Source organism: Colius striatus, chromosome 16 (assembly GCF_028858725.1).
Source record: "Colius striatus isolate bColStr4 chromosome 16, bColStr4.1.hap1, whole genome shotgun sequence".
Taxonomy (NCBI): domain Eukaryota; kingdom Metazoa; phylum Chordata; class Aves; order Coliiformes; family Coliidae; genus Colius; species Colius striatus.
Window position 1 is genome coordinate 9658608 of NC_084774.1, and position 14244 is coordinate 9672851.

The following is a 14244-nucleotide window of genomic DNA, read 5'->3' on the forward strand; positions in this document are numbered from 1 at the left end:
AGAATCCCCTGGACTCCTCTAATTCTAATTGAAGTTGGCACAGATTTGAAGTGCAGGCAGTGATAAGCTGTGCTGAGGCTTGGAGCATTGTGGAGCAGAATGGGAAATGCTTGTTATGTGAGGTTATTTGGTCAGATTTAACCATTTTAGGGCAGAGCTAATTTTGCTGGGGAGCTAAAAAGCGGCTCCATGTGTGGATGTGCATCCCCTTGCAGCTCAGGATGAGGTGCAAGTGTAAAGGCAAGTGAACCTGGGGTATTGAGCAGCAGACTTTGTCCAGTCTTCATGGAAATGATCACTTGAGTCCTTCCAGTCTTTAGTTTTCTATGGCATGAAAAGGGATTTTGTCAATGCAGGTTTGTCCTGGCTGTTGGCTGACCTTGCAGACCCCAGCCTTCATCCCCACTCCTCCTCCACTCTCTCCCCTGGTCTTTGTCTCCATTTCTCCAGCTCATGTAGCCCTGGCATGACAGGCTCTCCCAGCAACCCTCCTCCCCAGGATGATGCTGATGGCTTGTTTCTATGGTTGTGTTTTCTACTTTTAGAGATTTACGCTTCAACCACATCAAGGAGATCCAACCTGGAGCCTTCAGGAGACTGAAGAACCTCAACACACTGTAAGTTCTGCTTGGTCATCCTGCAGGGACAACATCCATTTATTACTTGTGTTAGTACTACCCCACTTTAATTGCTTAAAGGTGGCCTCAGTCCTTTAGTTATTTCATCTAAGTTGTGCATATCCAGCTCAAGCTTTACACTTCTCTGTGAGTGGGAGCACGTGCTGCTGCTTGTCTCTGTAAGGCTGAGGGGTTTGAAGATAGATACAACTACATCTGCACCATGTAGCCAAGAAGCTACAAACCAGCTCCTAAATCAGGAACAGAAGCTGTGTCAGCACAGCACTGTGCTGGATGTAATTGGCCTGCTGAGACTCAGATCTGATTATCTGAGCTGTAACATGGTGCTAACAGCTATAAGATTTCCAGGTCCAAGCTTGAATCTCTCTGTGAGGAAAACCAAGTAGCCTGGGAACCTGCACAGCACAGCAACACCCTGAGATATCCTGGGTGCACACATTCCTGGTCCCAAATGGCAAGAGAAAGCCCAGATTGATGTTTTTTTCTGCCTGACCTTGAGAGGTCTGAGGTCCCTGATCCCATAAAGGTGGCAGAATGCTGGCAGAAGTCATCCTGGGCAATAAGGAATTCGGTCTGTTGTAAGTTGCAGTAAGAGTGGCAGTACAGCAGGGTTTTACCATAGAGCCCTGTTCAATAGCTGTCTTATAAAAATCAGCATTGCTAAATATTATCCCACCCTGTGGGGCTTTGATTGGCCAAACCATGACTGCAGGGTGCTTTAGAGTACCCTGGTTGTGGCCCAGGCCATTGCTCATAGGACAGGTTTACCATCTAAGAAACATCAGCAAATTCTTCATCTCTTATCAGTTCTGATGTGGGAATTGGACAAACCAAAGTTCCTGGAGAGAAATTGGCTTTAGGAGTGTGAGGTCTGATGTTCCCTCACTCAGTTATCAAGCTCCTCATCCATGGGAGTTATCTGCTGTGGGAGTTAACCATCATTGCCAATGATGCTGCTCATGCAGGGCACAAGAACAGGCTGTGTTGGTCTCTCAAACAGCACCACGTTGTACTTAATTGCCAAAAACAATAGAGAGAAAGGATACTTTGGATGGATTTCTGTCAGTGGAGATGGGGCAGACAGGGGGATAGATGTGACTGAGGTATCTAGAGAGAAAATGGAGTCTGAGTCTGTAGGATCTGACTTTATCACAAAGCTCTGCTGAAGCATCTTGATCTCCAGAGCTGCTCTTCCAGCCCTGAAGCTCTCCTGAGTCGAGCAAACAAACTGTTCCAGATTATGTCATCTGTGTGTGATGCAGACAGATGTTTGGCAGGCAGCTCAGCAGGGCTGCCAGGCTCGTTTCAGCCAAACCCTGGGGAAGCTCAGGGTGCTGGCAGCCTTCACTCAGAGCAACGCTCCACCCGACCTGTGCAGCTCTGTACGAGGTCCCAGCTCCTGCTCTGCCAGTGCCTCACTCTGGGCATGTCTCTGACATCTGCTTCTTTCTTCTGACTCCTGCCACTCTGCTGAAAGCTAGAGATTGATATGCAGCCAGGCTGAGGCAGGAAGATCTGTCTGTAATTCCTGTTTGTGCTCCATGAGTGTGTCCAGCTCTTGTTTTCTGTCTCCACACCTTCCTGGACAGGGATCTAAAGGACAAGTAGTCCACGAGCAGATGCTGTACCTCCAACATCCCTGAGCTCATGATTGTGGATGCTGGGGCAGGAAGAGGAATGTGGTTTGCACACAGATGGTGGGCAGACTCTCCTGCTTTCTCTGCTGCCCTACAGCCATCATCAGAGCTGGAATACAGGACTAGGTGAAACACTCCTCTAACAAAAGACTGCATTTTTAGGTGTGGATTCTGAAAATCAACTGGTTTTGCCAATGAAACCTTTCCATTAAGGTGGTACTTCAAGTGGATTGGTTTGTATTGGTTGTATTTCCTGGTCTGACCAGCAAACTGTGAACATCAGTAATTCCCACACTTGTAACAGTTAACTCCCACAGATGAGGAGCTTGATAACTGAGTGAGAACACGTCAGACCTCACACTCCTCAAGCAAATTTCCCTCCAGGAACTTTGGCTTGTCCAATTCCCACATCAGAACTGACAAGAGATGAAGAATTTGCTGATGTTTCTTAGATGGTAAACTTTTGCTTGAGGACTCATGTAGGTCTTTATCACTCAAAGAGAACAAATGCTTTAAAATCCCTGAGAGACTTGCTGAGAGGGTTTGGCCAGAATATTTGAAGCAAGAGACTGGGAGGACAGAGTAGCTCAGGTTCCACATGCAGAGCTTTGAACTTGCAGTTTTGTGCCATGGCACTTAAATACATGGTCCTCATCCAAATACCTGCTTTTAGAAGAGCCTTTTCCTGCAACACTTTGCCCTGGCAGAGGAAGGGCAGCAGATTCTGGGTGAAGCTTCTGGTCTGCATCTCCTTTTGGGCAGGATGACTGGGTTATATCCAAGTGTGACAGTTTGTAACCCACCCTGATAAGGAAACCTTTGTACCCTGCATTGCATGTGGAGAGGTGAGCTGTGAGATGGGCTGTGAGTGTCCATTGGGGCATTTCAGCAGTTCAAACCTTCCCCTGGTTCTCTTCTTTCCTTTTCTCTTCCTGATGTGAGACATTTGACAAGTTACAGGTCACTGCTTTAAAGTTAAAAGCAGGAGCCTTGTTTGTGGAGGAGATAGAGTCACTGTCTGCTCTGCTGGGGGTTCCTGGTACAGCATCACAGGTCATAAGCCATTATCCTCAATGCTGCCCCACTGGGAGCTTGCTTGGCAGCTGCCTGTGGTGCTGTGTGTGTTGGAGAAGTCTCCTTGGGCTAAAGCTCTTGGAGATGTAAGGTTCCCTCACCCCTTACTGTTGCCTCTTCTCTGTTCCTGTGCAGATGTTGGTGTCAATATGTCCTCTTGGGTAAAGAACCCCATAGGGTAGCAGGGAGAGAGAGGATGAACAAACCCTCTTCTGTGCCATCCACAGAATCCCCACAGCTCACCCTGGCAGGAGCCCACAGCAGCTGCTGGCTGTGGAAGGCAGCAAACCCTTTGGGAGCCCATGGTGAGGCACAGCATCCTGCTGCTGCCCACTTTTTGCTCCTTTAGCTCATCTTTGGGTGGGGATGGATGATGACACCCTTCTGTGACTGTTCCCACAGGAGGTCAGCACCCTGCCACGTTGCCCCAGCTGGTTGAGTGGGGTGTCTCCAGCACCATCTATAGAAATAGCCAACCTTGGGACCAATTTCTTCACCTCCCCAGCGTGTGTTTTGTTGTGCCTGTGGCACGAGCACCCTAGAGAAAAGGGACTCTGTGGAGAACACATCACACATGCTTCTGCCTGGGCCTTTGCCCCATCAGTGTCATTGCTCCCATCATTTTTATCCTGTTTTGATGAGAGCAAAAGGCACTTCTGGTGAGCTCTGCAGATGTCCCTTAGGTGCTCCTTGTAAAGGGCTCCAGGCTGAACAACAGTAATAACAGCAAGTCTTGAACCCTCTGGTAGCTTTTGAGAGAGCATCCTCCTGCCAGCAAGGAGATGTCTGGGCCTGCTTGGGTCTCAAAATAGAAGCTTCTCCCTCAGAGATGAGACATGGCTGTTCCAGGCCATTCTGTCCATGAGGGAGGATGCATGGCTGAAAGTTAAACTCACTTTTTCTCCCCCTTTAGATACACCACATGATGATTTCTATTAATGGGGGAGGGAAGGCAGAGCTGTTATGTCACAAGGTGTGTAGCATGTGGTTTGTCAAATGGAAAGAGGAAACAGTACACTGGCTGAGGCTGAGTTCTGTGCTGTCACATCATTTAATACACTCTTCAAACCAGAAAACTACTCATTTAATGCAACTTAAGCTTGTGCTTGGCAACCTGGAGAGAGGGTGGGGAAGGAGAAGGGAGGGACAGTCAGGACGTAAAACCTGAAGGAAACTGAATGTAAAATGTTCTCTTGGTGAATCTGGGGCAGATCTCATGGGGCCTGATCTCTCAAACCTCCCAGAAGACATTTGCTTTAGGAGTAAACCCTGTGTGATTTGAGTCCACCAAGTCATTGCAGCCCAGTTCACCAGCTGTCATGAAAGGGATGCCACATCATTTAGCTCTCTTTTGATGGGCTCCAGGAAATGTCCTTCTGGTGCTTTTAAGGCACCTGGATTTGCTACAGGGTGTATTTCCAGCAGGCATTGCTAATGATCTTGCCAGCCTTTATTCCCAGCAGATCTGGTTAGCAGCACACCTTAGCTCCTGACCCTCTGACATTAGCAGGAATTTGGGCTGTTTTGCTATTTGATTGCAGCTGGGATCAATATCCAGGTCCTGCCAGCATTCTGTGCACTTCCCTGTCTGAGTGAACTGCACAGGAGTCAAGGAACAGACAGCTGTGCAGACACCATCTAAAGTCTTTGGAGGAGCCAGATGTGCTGCCTGGTCTGTGGATTTCTCTGAAAGCAGCATTTTGGAATATGTGGACTAGGATGGGCTTCATCAGTTAGCTCACTTTTGAGTTTGTTCCAGGACATATCCTTCTATTACAATGGGGAATCCTGAGACAGGAAACAGAGATGGCTTCTTCCACACGCCTTTTAACCTTCAATCAGGCAATTTCAGGTCTCAGATGAATGAGATAAGAGCCCTGTGTGCCATCTGAACTTCCAGGACTTGTCTAGTTTCACTTGGATCACTGATTGCACCCCCTTGAAGTGTCTAAAATAGCCAAGACAACAAAACAGACTCGATTAATGCTCTTAAATAGCATCAAAATGCTGTCACACAATGTGATGCAGTTTGAAGTTCTCCCCCCCCTCCACAGCACAGACTTCAGTCCTGGTCCAAACTCATTGCATTAAAGATGATGGGTCGAGAGGAGGAGTCCAGACCAGCGTGGTGAGTGGGGTTGTTGAGGCTGGTGGTGTGACCCTGCCTCCAGGACCTGCTCCCCTGGTTGTTTTGATGTGTCTCCTGGAAAGGAGAGGCTGATGCCAGCTGGGGGGATGAGGGGCAGGTGCTCACCTCCATGGGAATGACATGGGAGCTGGCACCCATCTGTCAGCCCATCTGACATCCTCAGAAGTAGGGCCAAGGATCAGATAACAGAGAACAAGCTGCCCTGGCTGGAGATGAAAGTGAGCTGATAGAAGGCAGGGAAGGAAGTGTGCACCCTTGGTGCTTGTGTTGTCTTTGTCCTGTGGGTAAACAGACAAAAGCCTTCTCCCATGCTGCTCTCAAGCAGTTATTTCCAGTCCTTGGGTGTTCAGTCATCAAACAAACCTTTGGGTTGGCATTCAGGGGCTGTGTTTCCACTCAGCATATCTGGCTGTCAAAGCAAGATTGTGTGTTCCAAGGACTTGACATCATTTTTGCATCCTTCTGAGTGAAATGGGGTTGTTTAACCTCAGCCTTGAGTATTGAGCCATTGCTTCCAGCTGTGCAGAACTTTTCCAGCAGCTTTCTGCCTTAACCTCTTCAGGCTGCTTGTCCACAACCCGGGCAATGAGCAGTTGGTAGGCACACACAGCCGTGGTAGCAGGGTAGCCAGGCAAGAGAGGATGCTCAGATCAAAGATACTGACATTTTTTCTCAAGCCTTTATCACTCTGACTTCCAAAAGTTCCACCAGCACTGCAGCCTCAGAGGGCTTTGCCAGACCTGAACATCAGTGGGGTACCACAGCAAGAGGCTCACAGGAGTGTGGTTGGGCAGCAAATGGTGTCTATTAAAGAGCTATTTCTAAGTGATTTGTTTCATTCTCTCAGTGTTGAGCTTGGCAGTGGTTGCAGAAGAGGGTTTGGTGGTGTTGAGCTGCTTGGTTACCAGCAGTGCACACAGGGTGGTTGTTGCAAGGGTGAGCTGTGTTTCTGAGCATTGGCACTGGCCATCATTTGCAACTGCACAAGGAGAGGATTATTGGATTCCTCTCTCCCCTCCACTTTCTTCTACCTGTCTCCCCTGTCTTCATCCCTTTCCTGGCCAAAATTCACAGAATCATAAGGATTGGAAGGGACCTGGAAAGCTCATCCAGTGCAACCCCCACCAGAGCAGCACCACCTAGAGCAGGGCACACAGGAACTCATCCAGGGGGGCTGGAATGTCTCCAGAGAAGGAGACTCCACAGCCCATCTGGGCAGCCCCTGCCGGTGCTCCCTCACCTCAACAGGGAACAAGTTTTTCCTTGTGTTCCTTTGGAACCTCTTGTCACTTTGGGGTGAAAACCACAGTGGCAAAAGGTAAAGACAAAGTCTTTGTACATTACATATCGGAAGCACTCGGCACCTCTGGCTGACAAACCTTCTTGGTGATTTATCAGGTGTGATTATCCAAACTCTGATCTGCTTAACCCCTTTAAATCTTAAACTCTGTGAAATATGGGCTCAGGACTTCTCAGTGGGCATCCAGGAACAGAAATGCCACACGTGCTGCACTCACCAGCTGTGATTTTCTTTCTCGATTTGAACAGGCTGCTGAACAACAATCAGATCAAACACATTGCAAGAAGATCCTTTGAAGATCTGGAGAACCTGAAATACCTGTGAGTTGGTGGCTTGGTAATTTCTTCACCTCTTTGAAATTCCAGTGTCCAAGGATGTACTTTCTGTGCTCAGGATTCCTGTGTGTTAATGTCACAGCTGTGAAACGTTGAATGCAGTCAGCCAGCTCTGCTTTGGGTTGAGGTCTCTGACTGTTTCAAACACAAGTGCTGATCAGTCAGCCTGATGCTTTGTTTCTTTCTCTCCTTTTGAAAGGTACCTTTATAAAAATGAGATTCAGAGCATCCAGCAGCATGCCTTCAATGGGCTCCATTCTCTGGAACAGCTGTAAGTACAAATGAGCCTTGTCTGTTGCTGAATGGGATGTGTGTAAGAGCTGATTTATGGGCTCCTCTAACCCAAGTGCTGCCTTTGCAGTAGAGAACCATGGTAAAAAGGGATAAGATCCAGCCAGTTCTCTGGGTTGACAGCAGAAGTGGACAGAGTATAATAGGAAGTTTCAGGCAAGCTTAATAATAGGTGTGCTACCAACTTTGAGTGCATAAGGTGGTTTTCATCAGCCAGCTCAGCAAGGATGCCTGGGAGAAAACATAGGAAGCAGATACTGGCTCAGCCCTGCTTAGAGAGGAGCTGCTGCTGGCCACAGTGATACTTGAACAATGAGCATTCCAGACTTGATGTCACCAATAAAACAACAACAAAAAAGAAACCCCAACAAAACCAACAAACAGCCCTCTGAAAAGTCCCATCTGTTTTCCATCACGGGCAGGCATGATTCCAGCACCATTAGCTGTGCTCAAATCCTACCCTGCTTCCCTGTACCCCACAAGCCAGCTTTCCAAGGAAAAGTCTAACCCAATGGATGGACACTCTCAGCTGCTCTGCTCGAGGTCCAAAGCACTGACAGCAGACATCTGACACTCATTAAAACGTGTGTGTGTCTCTCCCCACCGCTGCCCTCCACTGCAGAATCGGAGTCACAGGCTCCCAGTTTGTGCTCTGGTAGTGCACCATTTATCATGAATCCTTCCATTACAAATCATGTGGCACCTGGGCAGTTCTTTCTCAACACAGTCAGCTGCAAGAGCAGCAGGAGTGTTTGTAGGTCTGCTGTGAAATGTGTCCTGTGTGAAAATAAGGGGGAAGAGTGTAAGCAGCTCTGAAAGCCAACCAAGACACATCTGAATGTCAGGAGCACCTTAGAGATGCTGGTGAATGTCTCAGCTGGTGGGAACAGGGAGTCTCAGGTATGGTGGTGTGTTGCTCTGCCCACTCCAGGTTTTCCTTTGCTGATGGCATGGGCTGACCTGGGGCAGTGTAGAAGGTGTCCCAGGGCTCTGGAAGAGCAGGTCACGCTTGAGATTCTAGTGGAACTAAAACCATTACCCTGCATTAGCAAGGAGTGGGCTCTTCATGTTACTGTGCTGCTTAGATCCAAGTGTTCCAGCTGACTGCACCAGCTCTGCCCTCAGAGACTGTACCTTCCCTCCACAGAAATACAATAACCCAGTGGCAGCTGCTTCCAGATGTTTCTGCTCTTGCTGAGTGGATGCAAGTGCTGGGAGCCCCTGTTAGAGTCACAGACAAATGCAGACTGGAGGAGAACTTTGGATGCTTTCAGTCCCACCTTCAGCAACAAAAAGGTCGTTCAGGGCCTTTTTCTACAAGTGAATTCTCAGCATCCTCAGGATCCCACTCAGAAATGTTGCAGTTCCTGGTCTGGGAACAAGTGCCTTGCAGTAAGGCTATTCCTTCCTCCCTGATGAGCCAAGGATGTGCTGGGGAATGCTGAGGCACAAGGGGAAAGGCAGGGAAAGTGCTCAGATGGGAGCAGCTGCTGCTGCCTCTCCATGGGCAGTGCTCTCATCCTGACCCTCACCACTGCAACAAGCAATTCATGGCGATGGTGGTGGTCTCCAGCTTCAGGGAAGAGCAATTCTGTCCTCTGTGTGTTGTAGTTTATTAAGAGAGAGAGAATAAATCACAGGACAGGGAGAAGCCAGCTTTGGTTACCACATTTGCACGTGGGAAGTGGAGACACTAAGCTGACTCCTCCACATCTGCCCCAAGATGTGTGGTGAACAATTGCTGGGTGTTGGAGGATTGTTCTGGAAAGATCTTTTAACTTGCAACCTGAATGCCTGCCCTTTGTGATTCTTTTTGTGTGTGACAGCTACCTGCATTTCAACAACCTGGAAAGTCTGCAGGCAGAGACTTTCAGCGACCTGCCTAAACTTGAAAGGCTGTAAGTAAAGATGGGACTTTGCTTGGGAGTAAAGGGGTGATGGGAAGAGGAAAACCTCCTTCTTTTTGTGTAACAATTCCAAGTAGCATGAAGTGTGATCTTCAAAATGGAGGGAAATGCACATAAAGCTTCCATGAAGAAGGGGATTTTATAGGCTTGCCAGAAGGAAGGGTTGCTGAGAATGTGAAGGGAATTTCCCACGTTGTGTTCATGTTTCCACCTAAGCAGGGATAAACCCACAGAAAGCTGCACAGTTGGCCAAGCCAACTGAAATTTCACTCTGACCATAAGGTCAACATTAGTCACTGTTGGCCAGCATGTGCAACAAAGGGGGATGGAAAGGGAATAAAGTCAGAAGAAAGCCTAACAAGAAAAACATGCATCCATCTTGCAAGCAGTTGGGGAACAAAGCCCTGTGGCTCCTGCTCCCCAGGATTGCTCCTAGTAGTAACACACTAGGGCAGAAGTTCCCATGGTGGTTCCCACTCTATGGTGGAACCAACAGACCCTGGAAATGTGCCTTCTAACCACCCATGATTGGATTCCATGACCTTATTTTCCTAACTCCCTTAGGAAAATTCAGACCTGGATGAGTGCACCCCAGCTGAGCTCAGTCACTGTGTTTGCTCCAACAAAAGCTCAATTGTAGAGGGAGGTTTGTCAGCGTCCAGGCTGGGCAACCAGGCTCAATGTGTGTGTGCAGGCTGTGCTGCTGTTGGACCTCTTTCCTCTTCCACTGCCTACTAAAACAGATTCCTGTCTTTTATCAATGGTCTGTGATTAGTTTTAGATGCAACCAACGTGGCTAACTTCCCCTCTCCATGATGAGAATAGTCAGTTAATGATCCCAGCTTGGTCCCCACTGATGCATTTTATTGCAATCAGGATTTCTTGCTAAGACCTAAGGAGTCTTGTCTGTGTGCTAAGGCTCTGGAAGTGACAGTTTGCCTTGGCTTCATTCAGAGGTGAGCCCAGCTTAAGCTGAATTAGATTTACCCCTGGATTTGGGTTAATAACCACACTGAGCCCAAGGCATGAGTTGTCCAGCGTCTTGTGCTGGAGGAGCCTCACTTCACTGGCTGCCCTTGTAAAATCCCTGTAGATTCTGCAGGGGGGAGAAGAAAAAGCCCTTTCTACACTGGAGCTGCCCCAGTAGGGTGGGTCCAGTCTGTAGGGATTTCATGCCCTTTCTCCTCCCTTTGCAAGCTTGAAGCACATTGAGGTTCCAGCCGAAACCTGTTACATCACATCTTGAGTCACCGTTTCCATTCCACACCCGCTCCGGCGCCTTACGTTGTGCTCTCCAGTGAATGAAATCCCCACAGCTCGTGGAAACAAACACTGCACTTGAAAACTAAGCTCCAAGCCTTTGTATTTAAACTGAGCCTTGACCTGGGATGTTACCACCAGCGTGGTGCAGATCCTGAATAATGCTTTGGCGTGGCTTCTCCCATTGCAGATTCTTGCACAACAACAAGATTTCCAGGATTCATCCAGGGACATTCTCTCAACTGGAATCTCTCAAACGTCTGTAAGTAAAAGAAAACATTGCCTGCAAAGAGCCATTGTTTATCTTTGATCAGATGGCCAGGACCTGAGGAAAAATGTGCCTGCTTGGCAAAGCTTTTAGTTGTTGCACTTCTAAGGCCACAGCTAAGATTATAAAACAGTTGTGATTGGCCATGAGAGCTGATTTAACCAGTTAGCAGTTCCTCCATGCTAATGTCTAATTACAATCCACAAGTCATCTGCTTACAGCTCAATAATGCCCCAGGAATGAACATTCCTGGAAAGTCCTCACAGAGGTTTGAACCCATAAAAACATCCTTCAGACATGTGGAAAGTCCAGGTCAGAGATACGACCTCGACTGTGTCTCCAGATCAGTATCTGACATGGAAGGAAAAACCATGGTCATAAAAGACTTTTCTGCTACAGACTGAAAATACTCAGAGGGGTGCCAAGGTGCAGGATTCTCCTCCCAGGAGGGAATGACCTGGTGTGTCACTCCCACATAGCCTAGCTATCTCTTAAGCTTACTTCTTGCTTGCTTAGACACCCCAGAGCTTTGCTTTGTTTATCTTTAATGATCCCTAGGAATAAGTTCTGTGATGAGGTTTGTGGGGAGGGAAAAAAGTGCCAAAACTAAAGAATTGTAGTGTTCTGCCTCGAATTTAAGCTACAAGGAAATAAAAGTGTTTCTCCCTGTAGTCCTCTGTGATTTCTGCAGTAGGTATAAAATGCTTTGCTTTCCTTTAACAGGGAATAGCTTGTGAAATGCTGTCTTTAGGTGTCAGAGGAAAAGGTGGGGTGTCTGTAAAGTGCTCTATCGTGGCCTTGTGTGAAATCTCACACCCTCAAATGTTTGTCCCTGGAAATAACACTCCATGTTGGTTTAGTTTTGTTGGGTATTTTGTTTTCCAATGGCCCGGACCCATCTACTGTAAAAGTGCCAGTGGGGAAGGAGGCGGAAACTTTGCTGATCCATAGGCAGAGCAGGAATGAAGTCAGTGTGTGCTCTGGGAGGTGGCTGGGGCTCTGTTCAGCAGGGCTCAGGTGGATGTTGCAGGAGCAAAAAGTTCTCATGGTCATGCAGAAATGCTGCAACTTCTCCAGCAGCTGCTCACAGGAGGAGATTGATCTGACGTGCACTAAAAGCAAGAGGGAGTTCTCTTGGAGATGAAAGAGAAGGGAAAGCTCTAACAGAGCCAGTGTTATCTGCCGCTCTTACAGACTTCAGCAAAGACTGAAATCTCTATCCATTGAGACTTCTCCATTGGGGAAACACCAATGTTTCAGTGTCTTGGCCTCAAATTAAGCCAAAATTACATAATCCATCTTAACAGAGTAAGTTGAGACTGAAATGAATGATGAGTGATGTTAGTTTTTCAATGAAATCCTTCTGACTTGCTTAAGCATCCTATTGAAACATGGTGGGAATGAAATAGCTCAAGTTTTGATTGGGAATAGAATCCAATTAAACATGAGGAAGTTCTTCCCTGGGAGGGTGCTGAGGCACAGGCTGCCCAGAGAGGCTGTGGCTGCCTCAGCCCTGAGAGTGCTCAAGGGCAGGTTGGATGGGGCTGGGAGCAGCCTGTGGAAGGTGTCTCTGCCCATGGAAGGGGAGTTGGAAAGATGATCTTTAAGGTCCCTTCCAACTCCATCTGTTCAAGGGTTCTATGATTCTATGAAATGCAGAGGGGGACAGCCAGGTGACCCTTCCCTCTGGAGGGCTGTTCCCCTCCTGTGCCCTGGTGGAGGCAGCAATCAGAGGGTGGTGGGAGATCTCTCTGCCTTCTGCTCTGCCCTGCTGAAGCCTCATCTGGAGTCCTGTGGCCAGTTCTGGGTTCCCCAGCTCCAGAGGGACAGGGAACTGCTGGAGAGAGGCCAGAGCAGGGCCACCGAGATGATCAGGACACTGGAGCATCTTCCTTATGAGGAAAGGCTGTGGGACCTGGGGCTGTTTAGTCTGGAGAAGAGGAGACTGAGGGGGAAGCTCATTGATATTTATAAGTGTATAAATGGTGGATGCCAGGAGGTTGGGACATCCCTTCTTTCTGTTGCACCTAGCAACGGATGGGATGCAACACAAAAAGTTCCATGGAGGCTCCTTCTTTGGAAGTCTTCAAGATCCACCTGGACACATTCCTGTGTGACCTGATCTAGGTGGGACCTGCTTTGGCAGGGAGGGGGTTGAACTGGATGAGCTCTAAAGGTCCCTTCCAAGCCCAACCATGCTGTGGTGCCGTGATTCGATGAAGTGCCTCTTCCCATGCCTCGCAGGCGGCTGGACTCCAACGCCTTGCTGTGTGACTGCGAGCTGCTGTGGCTGGCTGAGCTGCTGAGGAAATACGCGGAGCAGGGCAGCACCCAGACAGCCGCCACCTGCGAGGCGCCGCGCCAGCTGCACGGCCGCTCCATCCGCACCCTCAGCGCCCGCGACTTCAACTGCGGTGAGCGAGGTCAAACCCTTCCCCCAGGCACAGGTTGAACTCGGGAACTGCTTCTTCCACCTCTTTCTCTCCCTTTTCCCTGTCCCAACACCCTCCTTTTCCTGCTGAGATAGGAAAGTGGCTCAGGATGTGAGTTGCCAGGCTGAAGCTGGCGGGAGTGTGGGGGTTGGAGGCAGCTCTGTTTGGTCTTCTTGGTGTTGAGAGCTTCTGCTGTGCTTGTGGTGGCTCAACCAGCAGCCAGAAGAGACATCTCACATTGAGATCTCACACAGGGAGAGTGGCAAAGGCTGGGAACACACTGAAAACCGGAGCAAGGGCATGGGAGACACGTGGCTGAGTGATTTGCCTGTGGCTGTGTCCTGTGTTTGTTAAGCAGTTCTTTACATTTAGAGGAGTGCTCACTGTAAAATGCTGTTTGGGGAGGAAAGGTTTTGTCATGAAAAACATCCAAAGTGAAGTGTTTCCTGAAGAAAAAGACAAAGCTCTGACTTTTCAGTAGGGGCACAAGCTTTGGCTGTGGTTCCCTGATACTTCACTGCTGACAGAGGCAGTTTGAGGACATCCCACTCAGCCAGGCCAGCTATTAGCACCCCTCCTGGATGTGCCAGTCCAGCTGTGTGCATGGCCATGCTGTGAGCCAGGTGTGTGAGAGAGAACAGCTGGATTCTGAAGAGCTCTCCCTTGAATTCAGCATTTCTACTATGATTTTGTTATTATCTGTTGTTTTTGTCTAATCCTGACCATTTCACAGCTTAATTTAGGGCACAGCCATGCAAAGAGTTGAACTGGCACAAACAGGGCTGTGGCCTCAAGGGAGAGGGGAATGGGAAGGGTTCAGGGTTTAGGGGAAGCAGCTGAGGACACATGGAGTGGGACTGGAAGAGGATGTGCCTCTTGCACAACTGTTCCTGCCACACAGCCGGTGCCACGCTACAGCCCTTAGTGTCGATTTGTTCTGGGTTAGGCATGGG

At 48.7% G+C, this 14244-nt stretch overlaps 1 protein-coding gene across 1 annotated transcript in view; it reads left to right on the plus strand.

Moving 5' to 3' along the window:
- Positions 1-14244, plus strand: part of LOC104553892 (peroxidasin homolog) — a 43680-nt gene that overhangs the window by 9560 nt on the left and 19876 nt on the right. Inside the window, exons 2-7 of the mRNA XM_010196712.2 lie at positions 546-617; positions 7047-7118; positions 7333-7404; positions 9251-9322; positions 10782-10853; positions 13104-13273. Of these exons, the coding sequence (XP_010195014.2) occupies positions 546-617; positions 7047-7118; positions 7333-7404; positions 9251-9322; positions 10782-10853; positions 13104-13273 (530 nt within the window). The remainder of the gene's footprint in view (positions 1-545; positions 618-7046; positions 7119-7332; positions 7405-9250; positions 9323-10781; positions 10854-13103; positions 13274-14244) is intronic.